The 17,467-nt window shown below is 37.9% G+C and overlaps 1 protein-coding gene across 1 annotated transcript; it reads right to left on the bottom strand.

The window, feature by feature from the left end:
• Positions 1 to 7,342: 7,342 nt before the first annotated feature.
• On the bottom strand, positions 7,343 to 9,141 carry LOC114169057 (trans-resveratrol di-O-methyltransferase-like). Its single transcript, XM_028054074.1, has 3 exons — positions 8,357 to 9,141; positions 8,002 to 8,272; positions 7,343 to 7,860 (listed from the first exon to the last, which is right to left on the bottom strand). The coding sequence occupies exons 1-3, from the start codon at positions 9,125 to 9,127 to the stop codon at positions 7,847 to 7,849; spliced, it is 1,056 nt and encodes a 351-aa protein (XP_027909875.1). The 5' UTR covers positions 9,128 to 9,141; the 3' UTR covers positions 7,343 to 7,846.
• Between the last annotated feature and the right edge of the window lie 8,326 nt (positions 9,142 to 17,467).

Genomic DNA, 17,467 nt, shown 5'->3' with positions numbered 1-17,467 from the left:
GAAAGTGTGCACTTTTGGTCAACCGATCCACTATCACCCAGATAGTGTCATGTCCTCTAAAAGTCCGTGGAAGATGAGTCACGAAATCCATGGAGATGCTGTCCCATTTCCACACTGGTACCTCTAACGATTGTAGAACGCCACCGGGTCTCTAATGCTCCACCTTCGCCTTCTGACATGTCAGACAGGCGGACACAAACTGAGCCACATCCTTCTTCATCCCCTGCCACCAGAAAGTTTCCTTGAGGTCCTGGTACATCTTAGTCATGCCAGGATGCAAGCTAAGACGACTCTTGTGTCCTTCCTCAAGGATCAACTTCCTCACCTCAGCGTCATCAGGAATACATACTCTGCCTCGAAACCTCAGTATGCCATCATCACTCACAGCAAAGTCTCTGGCCTCCTCGGATCCCAGCTGTTCTCTAACTCTGTTCAGACTAGCATCCAACAACTGCCTCTCCCTGATCGAGTCCAAGAAGTCACTAGATATAGTAAGGGTACTACACCTAATGGACTCGGACCCCAACTCCACCTGTATCCTCATATCTCTAAACTTTTCTAGCAGTTCTACCTCTTTTATCATGAGATGTGCCGTATGTACCGTCTTTCTGCTCAGAGCATCTGCTACCACATTTGCCTTTCCCGGGTGATATAGAAGTTCGAAGTCATAGTCCTTCAGGAATTCCATCCACCTCCTCTGCCTCATGTTCAGCTCCTTCTGGTCAAACAAGTACTTGAGGCTCTTATGATCGCTGAACACTCGGAACTGGGCACCATAAAGATAATGCCTCCAGATCTTCAAGGCAAAAACTATAGCCGCCAATTCCAAGTCATGAGTGGGATAATTACGCTCATGTATCTTAAGCTGTCTCGAAGCATATGCCACTGCCTTCCTCTCCTGCATCAAAACACACCCAAGTCCGAGGTGAGAGGCGTCACAGTAGACTTCAAACGGCTTCCCTACATCCGGAATCACTAGTATCGGAGCGCTAGTCAATCTTCTCTTCAGCTCCTGTAAACTTTCCTCACACTTCTCCGTCCAAGTAAAAGGTTGGTCCTTTCGAGTAAGCAAAGTCAGAGGCGCCACTATCTTGGAGAATCCCTCTATGAATCTCCTATAGTAGCCTGCCAACCCCACAAAGCTCCTGATCTCTGTGGCTGATTTAGGACTTTCCCACTTAACCACTGCCTCGACCTTTGCTGGGTCCACTGCAATCCCCTGGGCGGATATCACATGCCCCAAAAACTGAACCTCATCCATCCAGAACTCGCATTTGGACAGCTTGGCATACAGCTGCTTCTCTCTCAAAACACCAAGCATCAATCTCAGGTGTTCTGCATGTTCCTCCTGCGTCCTGGAGTAGATAAGGATGTCGTCTATGAAGACCACGACAAATTTATCTAGGAAGGGTCGGAAGATCCTGTTCATGTAGTCCATGAACACCGCTGGGGCGTTGGTCACACCAAAAGGCATAACCACATACTCGTAGTGGCCATACCTGGATCTGAAGGCTGTCTTCTGTACATCATCAGCCTTTACCAAAATCTGATGATAACCCGATCGCAGATCTATCTTTGAGAACATCGATGACCCATGCAACTGATCCATCAAGTCATCAATCCTCGGGAGCGGGTACTTGTTCTTGATAGTCATCTTATTCAGTTGCCTGTAATCCACACACAAGCGCGAACTCCCGTCCTTCTTCTTCACCAACAACACTGGTGCTCCCCAAGGTGAAGTGCTGGGTCGGATGAACTGTTTCTCCATCAGGTCTTCTATCTGTTTCTTGAGCTCTACCAACTCTGCCGGAGCCATGCGATACGGGGCCATCGAGACCGGGCCTGTTCCTGGGACCAGATCGATAGAGAACTCCACCTCTCTACTGGGAGGCAACCCTGGTATCTCCTTCGGAAACACATCCACAAAGTCCTGGACGACTGGTATCACAGACGTCGTCTCTCCCCTCTCCACCTCCATATGTGTGAAGATCATGTAGCACTGCGCGTCGTCCTGTAGTTCCCTCTTAACACCCTGGGAAGACACCAACTCAGGTTCCTCTGAGTCAGGAAACAACAACTTCTTCTCCCGACAATCTATCAGGATGCGATTGGCAGAGAGCCAATCCATCCCTAAGATTACCTCCAACTCCTGTAGAGGTAAGCAGATTAAGTTCACCTTGTACCTGCACCCCTCTACCTCCACTAGAAGCCTAGCACACAAGGACGACGTCCTGACCAAACCCGACGCCGGAGTAGACACTGCAAGCTCACACTGCAGCTCGCGCACCGGCAGACCCAACCGTTCCACACATGTAAAAGACACAAAAGAGTGTGTCGCTCCAGAATCATATAACACACAACAAGAAGATCCAGCTATCATGCAACTACCCATAACCAAGTTACCTGAGCCTGATGCCTCAGCCCCTGACATGGCGTACACTCTGCCCGTCGCCTGAGACCTGTTGCCTCTGTCTCTTCCCTGATGCTACTGGGTGCCTGAACTGGAGGGCGTGTCGCGGCCCTAGCAAGGTTGGGACAATCTCTCCCAAAGTGGCCTTCCTTGCCACAGTTGTTGCACCGACGGTAACCCTCCCTACGTGGACACGCATACCTCGGGTGGGGTCCTCCACATGAGTAACACCGAACTCGACCCTGCTGCGGAGGAAAGCTCCTAGACTCCTGAGGCTGATGGTGTGGTCTATCATACGGTCTCCTCCTCTCCTCTTGTCTAGGCCTGGACCCAGATGGTCCATCAATCCTCTGGGGCGGCTGTGACTGCGGTGGGCGCTGGCCTTCCACCTCGCGCTTCATCTTCTCCATCACCCTGGCCTTCTCTACCAGAGCGGCAAAATCCTTGATGGACAAGGGTGCCACCATCAAGCGAATGTCTCCCCTGAGACCGTTCTCAAACTTACGGCATCTCCACTCCTCGTCAAGCGGCAGTGTGTAGAAACGGCTGAGGTGTTTAAACCTCTCAGCATACTCTGTGACAGTCTTCCCTCCCTGGGTCAACTGGAGGAACTCCACCTCCTTGGCGTATCGGATGCTGTCTGGGAAGTACTCGGAGAGGAATCTCTCCCTGAAAGTCTCCCACGTCACTAGCTCATCCCTCTTCTCTAGGATGGATCTGGTACTGCTCCACCAATGCTCTGCCTCTCCCGTGAGCATATAGACCGAGAACGCCAACCTGTCCTCCGCGGGGCACATCTTGGCGTCATAGATGCGCTCCAAGTCCTTCAGCCATTGGTCTACGGCGTCAGGACTAGTCTTCCCATCAAACTTTGCTGGGTGGTGCTTCAAAAAGTCCTCCAAGCTCCACTCCCTGACCGCAGGTCGTGGCTCAGGGCCAACCACAGGTGTCGTCGTCCTGCTCTCCTCCATCTGGCGGAGGGCCTCCATATGCTGCCGATGAGCATCCTCAGCAGCTACCCTCGCAGCCTCCATCTGTTGCATCACTGCCTGCTGCTGCTCAAGCGACGCCGCCTGTCGCTGCATGGATGCCTCATGCTGCTGCATCATCGCAGCACTCTGCTGCATCATAGCTGCTACCATCGCCTCCATAGCTCTGGCGATATCAGTTACGTCTCCCTGGGATGATTGCGAAGTCCTACGAGGAGGTGCCATAGTCCACTGGCACACAGAAAATCACTTGGTTAGGTTCGATAAAGGCAAGAATTTAACTAAGAACACTCAGAAGACACACAGAGAAGCTAAGCGGACATCCAAGTCGACAGACCTAAGGAATGACCGCTCTGATACCATAAATGTAACGCCCCATTTAATTTAATACATAAAATTAAAGGAAACGTCACACAGAGATGAATCAATAATGCAGTCCTGGGGTTCATAATGTCACCCCTACAAAACCAGGCACACCACGATGCCAACTAACAGCAGGATAACCGTATACTTAAGAGTTTACAATCTAACAACTACGAATACAGGGGTCATAGCCCTACAGAAAACATGAAAAGAAGAAGCGTGAGATCTAGCCCAGATGGCTAAGCTGCTGGATCACCGTTTCCCTGCTGACCGCGAGGACCTCGCCCATCTGCTCCCATCAACCAAGTCGATGATCATCGCAAGAAAGAACAGCCACATACAACACAACCATGCAATAAAACGGGTAAGCTAGAGCCAGTCAACATATTCAACATGCAATCAAATATATTTTCATCATCTCATCCACTTAGCAACCAAACATGTTATGACTCCTCATTCAATACACTACGACTCGACTCGACTCATCCGGATACATATAACTCGGTCGGATTTAGTGGATGCTTGCACTTGTGGTGGATACCCCTGCTCGACCCTGAGCTGCTCGATCCTGAGCCACGTGTTACCAGTGTTACGTTGAATCAAAAATCTCTCCCACCACAAGGTTAGCCCTTAATGAGTTTCAGGCCTCCTGCTACTCCCACTACAAGAGTCAGTCCGCTCTAAATGAGACTAACTGACTCCTCGGAGCGTCAGGATGCAACCTTACCTTGAATCCTTACCTAGTTATACAGATGGGGCACCACCATGAACACCCACTAGCAGGGGCCATGGAATTACGTCCCGACCACTGAAGCGCGACCCCGGAGGTCTCACCTAGAGACCCCAAGGAAATTACACGCTGACACGGACCAATATTCGTAAAATCAGCAATAAAAGAATATTAAATAATATTATCAATTCCTTATCAACCCTTGAAGTTTAATCCTCATATCAATCACATCCCAAATCCATACCTCTGATCATCACCACCCCAATGAGTCTAGGGTCTCATCTCATGTCAAAACCATGTTCTTTTAATTCCAAACCACACATTCATTTTACATGCTAAGTCTCATACCAACCCATTCATCCACAATTCATGAATTATGCCAAAAAATATACTTCATACTCCATTATATACATGTCCATCATCACACAATCATACTCAACCAAGATAAATTATTCGGGAACCATCAAACATCCAAAACACAGCACTGTCTCGCCCAGCACCTCGCTCAGGCTGAGCGGTCTCGCTCAGGCGAGCCTCCCTCTCGCCTAGGCGAGAGCACAAAAACAAGTGTGTGGGCATCACGGGATCTCGCTTAAGCGAGATCCCTCTCGCCTGGGCGAGTTGCCTGCTCGCTCAAAAGATGAGCGAGCCGCCTGGGCGAGATTTCGCGCAGGAGCTCTAGGTGAGCTCCCTGTTTCATTTCGCTTAGGCGAGACTGACTCGCCTGGGCGAGATTAACAGGTCTCGCCACTGTTCTTCACTGTAACAGCCATGAGAACGAACCAAATCACACATGCAAGCTATTCACACGCATCAAAACGAAGAATCAAACCGTACACCCAACAATAAACTCATACACAGATCAAAGGATGACTCAAAACTTGAGACTCTAGCTTCCCGTACCTGGGATTCAAGCTAGCAAAACGTTCCGACTCGCCCTCGCTACTGAACGCACGAGTACAACAGCTTCAAGGAACGAACGGAAGAACTGCAGAGATAGCGAGACAGAAGCACAGCATGAGATACTTGGAACCCTAGCTATGAATGGAACGAAATGTACGATAGAGACAAGTATGGGCTAGCCACAGTACTTACCTGGGGTAGGAGAAAGCTTCGAACTGGCTCAACGACAGTGGGGGCGGAACCCTAGCAGAAGGTGTGTGGCGGCTGCAGCTCGAAGCAAGGACCAAGGTTCTGAAAGTGTAGGGTACCCTAGGTTTTAGGGCAGACCTAAGGGCATATATGTTGGGCCGGCCTTAGGCCCAACTACAAAGCTGAAAAGGAAATGAAAGAAAATGGGCCTTACATTCGCCAAATCAGTCCTTACATAATGTGAACCAACAATTTAAGAATTATTTTAAATTGTATCTAATTAATTGATTTACAATCTATTTTTCACCTTGAATATTTATTTAGATAACTGGAGCATATATCCAACTCGATCACTTATTGATTGGCTTTCTTTATGATATGATTAAACTCAATTAAACTTATGTTTTATGTATTTAGTGATAGACTTTGTATATTAAATTTATAGACTAGCTTCACAAGAGTGATTAAATAATAATAATAATAATAATAATAATAATAATAATAATAATAATTATTATTATTATTATTATTATTATTATTATGTAATTATAATTAAATTTATTTTCTTATTCTATATTAAAAAAATTTAAATATGAAATTTTTTAATTCTTAAATATTAAATAACATTCTCTATTTTTTAAAAGAATTTATTCTAAAAAAATTCATAAAAGTATATTTTGGAATTATAAATTGTAATAAAAATAAATTTAAAATCTACTATTCAATTAACTTAACTAAAATCTATAAAAACAAAAATCAAGTGAGTTTAATTGAATTTAGAATAAATAATCCAAAAGCTCAACCTATCAAATGTAAGAATTTTTAATTAAATAGGATAATAAGTTTACCAAAAAACATCACCAACGATGGCTTATTCCTAACTAATTTATTCTCACACTATCTTGTTTTCATCAATCTCTAAAGGTAATTTTCCCCTAAAAATATTCTATAAATCAGTTTAATAAATTACTTTCAAAGCCAATGTGGTGGTTGTATTCACCAAAATCCCACATCTATTAATATGAAAGAGAACAATAGAAAAGTACTATCAAAATAAAAAAATAAAGAGTTATTTTTGAGTTGTCACCCCAACTTAATATCTCTCTTGAGTATATGAAGACTTGAGTAATTGTATGTCACCAAGCAATTTTATTAATAAAAATTGGTTATGTAATTTTGTTCATAAGAAGTTATACGAGATTTGTAATTTTTGCCAAAAAAATCACATGTTGAACAAAATTTACGATAATATAAATTAAAATAAAATAAAATTTATTTTAATAATTGTTACTTTTGTTTGAATGTACTAATAGCAAAATATATTTGAGCATTTGTTTGACATGTTTCTATTAAGTGAAAAATTATGGTTAAATGCAATTAATCTTAAAATAATCACCTTAGAAATTTAAATTTATACAGCAAAAATTAAGATGAAGAAAATTCTAATTGTATATTAAGGTTAATCTTCATTTTAATAAAAATTAAGATACACATAATTATTAAAGATCAAACACATTTTTAATTACTTTAAATATTCAAATAAAACTAATGAAATTATTTTTTTTTATTAAGAATAGAATTTTTTTATACTAAAAATAAAATATATTAATATCTATTATATATATATATATATATTAACTTGATAAAATGATCTCTTTAATTTTCTCTAAATTATATTCTATTTTAATGTAAGATAAATATTAAGAAATTTAAATATAAACTGAAATTTCACTTAATACACAAAGACTAAACAAGATAAAAATAAAAATTCTAACAAATTTATTATCTCAACTTTTAGATGGGACATAATATTATTTTCTTATATATGAATTTCACATGACATATGTAGTAAATACTTTTTGAAAGTTCCATCAATATATAGAACAGAAAATTAAACTCAAACGGAAAGAAAACAATAAAGAAATTTATGATAGAGATAAATAGTAGTTCTTCTCATGAACTCGTTTTGCAGCAGTAACACACTAGGTATAAACCTCAATGATAGACACTAATCCCAGAGTGGGAGTAATTTTGTAGTTACTGAAACCAGCAGAGAAAATGAGGTTGGCCCACTGTTTCTCATATCTTTCTTTCCCACCGAACAACATAATCATCTGCATATCAAAGAAAAACTGCGTCTCAGTTAATTCATGGTCTTCCTTCTTATTCTCCATCACAATATCTATGATAAGAACCCTTCCCTCGCTGGCCATTGCCTCCTTGCAATTTTTCAGTATTTTCACACATTCCTCGTCCTTCCAGTCATGCAATACCCACTGTTTCATTGTCAAAGTATAAATGACAAGAATCACAAAATCAAAAAGGGAAAATCAATATTGTTTATATCATCCACATTTTTCTTCAAAAATCAGCATATCTTAATTTAGTATACTTCTACGAAACTTTTGTATACTTACCCTCTAGTTCAGTTAGTTTGAAACAGTTGTAGTTACTGAAGCCAGCAGACAAAATTAGGCTGGCCCACTCTTTCTCATTTCTTTCTTTTCCAGTTAGAATCATCATCATCTGCATATCAAAGAAAAACTGCGTCTCAGTTAATTCATGGTCTTCCTTCTTATTCTCCATCACAATATCTATGATAAGAACCCTTCCCTCGCTGGCCATTGCCTCCTTGCAATTTTTCAGTATTTTCACACATTCCTCGTCCTTCCAGTCATGCAATACCCACTGTTTATTGTCAAAGTAAAAAAGATAAGAATCACACAACATATTTTATGATAATATATATATAGAGAGAGAGTGTATATTTACCTTCAACATGATGGAATCAGCATGAGGAATTGCTTCAAACATGTCCCCTCCAACATATTTTATGTTCTGAGTTTCTTCCAAGCCTGCTACAACATGTGGCAGATCAAATACAATGCACTTTAGCTGTGGGAAGGAGTCAACAATGACCTTAGCCATAGTCCCTGTTCCTCCTCCAACATCAACCAATGATTCTGTTCCCTCCAACAATCTCTTATACTTCTCAATCACCACAGTGGAAACCAGTCGACTGTCCATAGCCATCATATCATTGAAACGGTGATTGAAATTAGGATCACGCCCAGCAAAATCCCAACATCCCATACCATTTTCACTGTGAAACGGTGAAGGGGTTTCATTTGTGAACCAGGTAGAGAATTGAAACCATGGATTGATCATAACTGGATCAAATATTAATTGCAGCACACATCTCATACTAAAGGGATGGTCCTTTAGGAGTAATGTAGATGCATCAGTTAGCACATACATCACTTCACCCTCATTTGGGGTGCCATGGTGTTCAGAGAAGAAACCAGAATGAGTCAGAATTCTCATCAAACGGCTGATAAAGGAAGTCTTGGAAGGGTGGATTGGTAATGAAGCAATGAGTTGTGAGAGTGGCATAGGTTGGCCATAGTTGTGTATGATATCTGCTATGCCCAACTCAATACCACACTTAAGAGACAGAGAGCTTATGAATCTGAAAATGTGATTCCAAACATGGGTTTGAGCTCGAAGCAATTTTGAAGCATGCACTTCACCCTGGGTTTCCATGTAAAACTTTTGTAGTTTGTGTGCTATTAAATCTCATATTAGCTCGGTGTATTTATAATGACCAAAAGGTGCGCTACATAAATATCTTGGTGCTTTATTGCTAACTTTAAGAAAAGTTATATTTTCAATACCTCGCTTTCAATAGTTAGTAGAGAACTTTTTTTTTTCATAATTAAATTGCAATAAATATAAATGAAATTTTAAAATAAAATAGTGCTTATGAATTTGAAAATGTGATTCCAAACATGGGTTTGAGCTCGAAGTAATTGTGAAGCATGCACTTCACCCTGGTTTTCCATGATAATTTAGTAATTTGTGCTGTATAAAATCTGATATTAGCTCGGTGTATTTATAATGACCAAAAGGTGCGCTACATAAATATCTTGGTGCTATTGCTACTAATAGTAACTTTAAGAAAAACTGTATTTTCATAACCAATTTCTTTCAATAGTTAGTAGATAACTTTTTTATCATTAAATAATAAGAAATATAAATAAAATTTTAAATAAAATAATAATACGCATAATTCCACAATAATAAATATTATTGACATTTGAAGAAATGATATTGTTTTATAGTAATTATTTTAAGGGTTAAATATGTTTTTGTCCTTTAACTTAAAATGAATTTTGGAATTAATTCATTTCGAAATTTTGAAACAATTTAGTTCTTCATCTTTCGAAATACGTAAATTTAGTCGTTTTAATCAAATTTTGTTAAATTTATTTGACATTTCAAGTACGTTTCATAATAGTATTTGACTTAACATTAAAGTAAAAATGAATCAAACAATATAAACAATATAAATACAATCTTGAAATGTGTACGAAACATCAAATAAACCTAACAAAATTTAATTAAAAGGACTAAATTCAAGTATTTCGAAAGATGAAGGACTAAATTGGGCCAAAGTTTCAAAATAGACTAATTCCAAAATTTAATAAAAATTAAGGAACCAAAATCATATTTAACCCTTATTTTAAATATTAAATATGATGATATGACAAAGGAAAGTTAGAATAGATGGTGAAACGACTTGTCGTACATAAGAACAAAATAAAACGTCTCCCCTCCCATACCAAACTTCCTTTTCAAACATGTTATTTATGAATTATAGATATTTATATTTTTACTATTTAAATTAATATTAACTTATATGAACAAAATATTTAATTTTTATTATTAGAAAATTGAATACGAAAAGGTATACTATATAAATATATCTCGATACTTTACTAATAGTAACTTGAATACAAATTATATTTTCGTAACCAATTTTCCTTTAAATATTTATTAGATAACATTTTTCCAAATTTAATAATAATAAATATAAATAAAATTTTAAATTAAAATAATAATACTGATAATAATGATGATAACGATGATTATGATCATAATGATGATGATAATGATAAAATCATCAATTTGAACAATACTATGTGGATCACACTCATTATAATAGATAAGCATGGGATAAGAGAAATTTAAAGATGGATGGTTTGGCACACATAAGAAGAAAATAAATCCTCTCCCTTTTATAAGAAAGGCAAATAAATTTGTCTCGGTAGATATTGTTTAAACCCATTCTGATTTTCATAAGAATGTCTCACTTTGACAAGGGTATGAGTATCAGTAATACCCAATTTTAAATTGGATATGAGGATTAGATGAGTGTGTATATATCCATCTCTTTCTCATCCTCAAACCCGTTTTCATTTTAAATGATCAAAACACTCATTGTGTATTAGGTAACTTAAAAATTTTATATTCTGTATTATCTCATGTCCTTAGTTATGTTTCATTTGGATAACTATTATTTTTCTTTTACGATGAAAATTTTTATTCTCTCTTAACTTTTATTTGATATGTTCAATATTCATAATGATTACTCACATCTTTAAGATATTTTTCCTCTAATTTTAATCTTGATTGCACATTTTAGTCTCTAAGTTACAAGACTAAAATAATTGTTGTATGGAATAGAAGTTTGTAACCTTAGGGTATGGATTATAATGACCTTTTTCTACTACTTCTACTTAAAAATATTTGTGTCAACCACAACATTATATGCAATAAGGACATATGATAGTCAAAATACACCTAGAGTTGTCAATTATAATGAAAAATATTAAGTTACCCTTATAAGATTTTCACTTTCTAGATGAGTTTTCTTTGAAATGAACAAGGTCACACTACTATATAATCCCCATTTATAATTACAAATAATTGTCAATTGAATGAAAAAGAATTTACTATACAAATACAATAATTTAAAAAAAAATACAAGTTAGAAAACTAACCTTTCAATGTATGGGTCAAGTAAATATTTTTTTGAGTCACTCATCATGTTTGCAAGTATTGCTAGATCTAAACTTTCTGTTCCTAGATTTCTATATGCATTAAGCCTTAACAAATCTATATATGTCTATTTTTTCTTATTTCACACTTAATCTATATATGCATTAAGCCTTAACACAATGAATTATAAGTAGAATATAACTATTATAACAAAGAAAACATAAATAAAAATTTGACTTGCATGGCCCATTTATATAATTGAAACATTTGACATGAAAAATATATATAGGAAAATAGTATTATCGACCCTAAAACTTTGTTGTCCCAATGTTTCTACAAGGTTTTGCTCTTCGACCTCAGTAATATTATTACAATAAATTCTTTAATTATCGACAAAATGTTATCGACAAAAATAAATTCATTAATTAAACTACATTTAAAGATGAAATTTACCGAAAAAATAAATTTGTTGATAAAATTTGTCGTAAATTAAAATTTGAATTATTATTCGTTGGTAAAATCCTTAGGTAATATAGAATTGTTATTATTGACCAATTTTTTCGTCGTAAATTATATCATTAAAATAACGCTACATTTCTTGTTTTGATTCGTGGTGAAATCCATTGGTAATGGAGTTTTGTAAAATCTGTCAACAAAGATGGGTGCTGAATTTCTTAAAATTCAAATTACTAACGAACAAATTTGTTGGTGAATTAGGCATAAAATTTCCTACTAAAATAAAATTTGGATTACTGACAAAAAACTCTACCAATAAATTGGGCACCAAATTTCCCACCAAATCTGACGAAATATGTTTATAAATGAATTATAGATGTCTAAAAAAAAATTAAGAGAATGAGTGTAAGAAGAAAGAGCAAAAGAAGATAAAGGGGAGGAGGAGGAGAAGGAGAATGAGAGGATTTAAAGGCGATCCAATGGTGCTCGACGGTGCAGCGATGGTGGCGGTGGTGACACAGGAACAATAGTGCGACGTTGCCTGTAGAATGACGTCAGAGGTCAAGGTCGTGGTGTAGTAAAGGAGAAAAAGGAAGATTAAGATAGGGAGGAGGAGGATGAGCTAGCAGTTGTGGTGGCAAAGCTAGAGGGCGGTGGCAGTAGCTTCGTCGAAGGAAGAGGAGGAGGGGAGGAGGAATTGGAAGAAAAAGAAATGGAAAAATCAAAGGAAAAAGAAAAAGAATGGAGAGGAAGAAGATGAAGTAGATCGTGATATTTATGAACGAATTTTACTAACAAAATTTTGGTCACTGGTGATTACCGACGAACTTGAGAGTGCAAAAGTGCAAAAGATGTTGCGACCAAGACATTCAAATTAAGTTGCAAAAGCTAAAGCATCTTGAGTCTGTAGCGTAAGAGTTGAGGAAGTGTAATTTAAGACTATGGATAGAAAATTCTCACTTAGTTCCTAAATTAGATTTTGCTCAAATCCTTATAATGTTGTTTTTTTATTCCTTGAATATCATACTTTGATGTAACTATTTTATGTCTAATGAAAGATAATGTTTGTTAATTTTTTTAGTATGATTATTATTTTTTATATATTTTAAATTATCATTATTTAAAAAGATTATTGAATTATAAAATAATAAATATATGTGGGAAATAATATATAATAAGATATGTAAATTACAACATTTAATAATAGCGGCAAACATCGTAATATAATGTGAATCGTGACAGTTTTAAGTGTCATTATTTTCAATATATTTAATTTTATTTAACGAATTACGACGGCTTTAACTTTCGTAATTTACCTCAAGAAACCACCAGTTTATACAATGTAAAACATGGTGGTTGTTGTCATAGTTCACTTGAAACCATCACATTACGCTTTATGGTGACACGAATTGCGGCAGTTTTCGAAACCGCCATAAGCGTAAATTTTGGTAGTTAAAACCATCATATTTTACAAAAATAACCACACATTCAATTCATAAATTTTGAGGACATAATTAGAACAAGTTCAGAGAGAATTTAATAATTAAGCATTTCCTAAAAATACTGGGTTGCCTCCCAGCAAGCACTCGTTTAACGTCCTTTTAGCTCGATGCTTGATATCCACTGTGATTTTTTTTTTCTTTTTGGTGGGTTGTCTATTAAACCAATACCATATGCTTCCTTGTGGCTTATCTTCATTTTAATTAATACCTTGCATTCACAAGAACACAAAAGATACTCGAAAAAACAAGTTATCCCAATTTTTATATAAACAAAAATTTGAGAACTAGAAATAAACATAAAAATAACAAAGAAAAAAGTGAAAGTATAGAAACAAAGAAACAAAAAAAAAACATAAGCACATCAACCAAACAATAATTCTAATATGTAAAAATGATTAAATAGATTTCCCAAATAACCTCACAAAATTGTCTCTCGTTGCAAAATTACTTAGTACTCTCATTTGCAATGAATACTACTTTCCCTGTTCTTTATGATTAGACACACAGATGTCTCTTGTAATGCCTATCTAAGTCAGACATACCTTACCAAATCTCTTAGACTAAGCATGCATCAAAACTTGCATTAAAACCATAATAGTGGAGGCCAAACACACAATCCCATTTCTGGTAATTGCAATATTTGGTTTAATTTGATTAGTTAGGCTACTGAAATTCCATGTTTAGGACCTTCCAACAACTAGATCATGTTTTAAGGCGTATCCTGAGACAAACATTAAGCACAAATTAAATGAATGGAAATCATAAACATATATAACCCAACTACATAAAAGAAAAAAAAAACATATAACCAAGTCTAAAAGAGATATAAATACCCAAATTGCCTTGTGATTAAACACAAGTCCCCGACAAAAACGCCAAAAACTTGTTATGGGATTGGCAAGTGTACCAAATCGTACAATAGACTTGTGAAATGTAACTTCCCTTTCGAGATACCACATCTCATTTTATAATTGCCAAAATTCCAAAAATGTAAAACTCATATACCACCTATTAAATAGGAAACTTCACAGTATGTTTTTTTTTCAACAACTAGTTGCCAAAAAAGGGATCTGAACATAACTTTTTTATTTAAAATAAGGCATTAATACAATAAACCAAAACTCATTTCAAGTTATTTCAAGTTCAAAACTCAATCAAACTACTACATTTTCCTTATTCAAAAGTAAACACTTCTAAATGCTTTTCATAAAAATTCCAGAAAGCTTTCCCATGAGTTCCTCATAAGTATGCCTCTCCACTATCATCTACATCCACATATGTTTCGTATAACACACATGTTATACCATCCTCGCACAAACACAAATAACACACAAAAGCAAGGGTGAGCTAACCAATGAAAACTCATACAACAATATATTACCCATATATAACTCATTGTGCATTAGCCCAACATATGCATAACTCAACCAAGATAACCACCTATCACATGTTTCCACACTAAAAATATGCAAACATCAACATATTACCACCAAGTAATATCCAACAGTACGACATTCTCTCATAATCAACCACTTTACCTTTCCTTCACGACAACACCTCTTGAAAAGGGTCTTTCACCTGCTTTCCATAGACTTACAAGAAACGAATCTACCCACTCGACAAAGCCTTGGGTAAGAGCACTCTCGCTACGTGTAACATCCCGTCAGGATATCACGGATTTATAAATAAAACAAAAGAATTAATTAAATACAGCGCATTTAATAATACCTCATTTTCCCAAAGCGCGTGAAAATTTCAAAAATTTATTAAATGATCAAATAGAGTTCATAACCATACGTTCCAAACTAAAGGACAATGTTATAAAATCACCCATCAGGGTTTACAACTGTTTTCAAAAGCAATAAATAAAACTTAAGAGTTTCCCAAGTCGAACCCCTCTCTACGACTAAGCTACACTTGAGCCACCTGCATCATCAATATCTGCTCCCGTGTACCGTGTACACGATCATCGCCAAACACACGTAGATAGGGTGAGCTTAGCAGATAAACCATATATACAATGTTACAAACATATATAACAACATACACACGTATCACAGTACTTAACTTAACATCCCACATTGTTCTATACTTTTATTCCTACTATCTGACCCTCAAATTGGATTATTTGTGTTCTACATCGTCTAATGATTACTTCAAGGTGACATGCTGCCCTACCTATCGGCCACAACTGACAGAGCACGTGCGGGAAACCATGCTACGGATCATACACCGTAATGCCGGGAGAGTTCCCATATACGAACATAGTCTGTATCGTCCCAAGACTACCAAACTCATCAGCCAACAATTGAGGAGGGCAATCTAACTGGACCCATCCGTACTGGCCACAACCAGCACACTCACACCGGCAACACTCGCCAACCCAAGCCACAACTCCAGGGTTCCTCGTGTTCAATCGCCATCCCGAGCCACAACTCAAGAGATGCTATTTTGAGCCACAACTTAAGGAATACCACGTGCTTAACCCCTATCCCGAGCCACAACTCAAGGGATACGTTCCGAGCCACAACTCAAGGAACACTAGCAAACCCACCTTTAAAGCACCATTAGACGCCTTGTAGATCACAAATACACAACCCAAAGTTCAAAGCTGCAGCAGTACAAATCGCCTGGCGGGGGACACGTGCCGCCAGGCGCTGCCAGCTCCCAGACCGCCTGGCGGGTGTCGCGTACCGCCAGGCGCACAGCGCCTCAAAATTCATCCCGCCGCAGGTACCGCCTGGCGGTATTACCCTCACCGCCAGGCGCCTAACACTCAGTTGCCCTCTGTTGCCAAGCTATCGCCTGGCGGACCTAATCGCGCCGCCAGGCGCTGTATCAGTATAGCAACACTCCATTTGAATTCCCTATCACGAATTTTCATGGTTCACAGATTCTAGCTCCCAATGCACTTCTCACTAAATGAGTCATAACCATTCTCATATACTTGGCTAGTCACAATGTCCCTTCATCACTTGGAGTACCTTACTTGAAACCATTTTCCCAATCTAGATTCACGTACCCTTATTACAATTTGGTATAACCTACCCTTTTCTCTAAATAGTACCCATGCTCATACGATACTTGTCCCCATTTCCTTCCCCTTTTTATAGCTTACTTAATTATACAAGTTTATCTCGTTATATTTTACAAACTTATTTCCACTATACTCAGATTTGCATTACCACCTTCCAACCAGACCTCTCGAGATCAAATATTGCACTCACACAGTTTTATGACTCGTACCAAAACCTCAATTACAATTATCCCTTGTTATTCTAATATACTCATCCTCGCATACCCTACTCACTAACTATGTAATTTCATTTCATAAACACTCACTCCCTATGACTCCAAACTTCAACTAAATGCACTCATTATCACACCAAACTTCCACTGACCCTCAACTCCCGCTCAATCACGAAAAACACCCCCTTTGCATTGTCACCGACGTCGCCTGGCGGTGCGGAGCTTGCCGCTAGGCGGTGCATCAGTTCTGGAAATTCCCAGATTTCTGCACTGCACCAACCAAACTCCAAATCTCGCCCACTTCTCGCAATTTCACTTACAGAAAGTCCCTTATATGACTTTACCTACTCCATAGATTTTCCTTTCAGAATTTCCACACAAATGAACTTTACAGTACCAGATTTCCCAATTTTTCCATCTTAGTACCTAGTTGCACTATTTCATTCAATTAAACCTCAATTACATGATAATCACAATATTTTTAACATGTGATCATAACTCAATGATTATTACAGATTTTTCCCCGATTAGAAGTCGTCCAGAACCCCCAAAAACATAAAAATCAAACCCTTTCGCTCGCGTCGCCTGGCGGCTGGATTAGCCCCGCCAGGCCCTTCATCCAGAAACCCAGAACTGGTGTAAACCCCAAGCGTCGCCTGGCAGCCGGGAGTGTGCCGCCAGGCGGTTCCCTCCCCAGAACCCCAAAACTAGCGTATAACAGATGAGTCGCCTGGCGGTGGTTCATCACCCGCCAGGCGGTTTCTGGAAATTTCCCAGAAACGCAGAATTTCGTGATTTCAACAGGATATAAACATCCAAATTATCATACATCACA

Source organism: Vigna unguiculata, chromosome 11 (assembly GCF_004118075.2).
Source record: "Vigna unguiculata cultivar IT97K-499-35 chromosome 11, ASM411807v1, whole genome shotgun sequence".
In the NCBI taxonomy this organism is placed as follows: domain Eukaryota; kingdom Viridiplantae; phylum Streptophyta; class Magnoliopsida; order Fabales; family Fabaceae; genus Vigna; species Vigna unguiculata.
The sequence above is the reverse complement of the archived record's forward strand: the minus strand, read 5'-3'. Positions and strand labels throughout refer to the sequence as shown.

Excerpts from the sequence above, each read along its gene's own strand:
- LOC114169057 (XM_028054074.1), bottom strand. The coding sequence starts at position 9,127 with ATGGAAACCCAGGGTGAAGTGCATGCTTCAAAATTGCTTCGAGCTCAA. Across the intron at positions 8,273-8,356 it reads CTGATTCCATCATGTTGAAG|TGGGTATTGCATGACTGGAA; the intron begins GTAAATATACAC and ends GACAATAAACAG.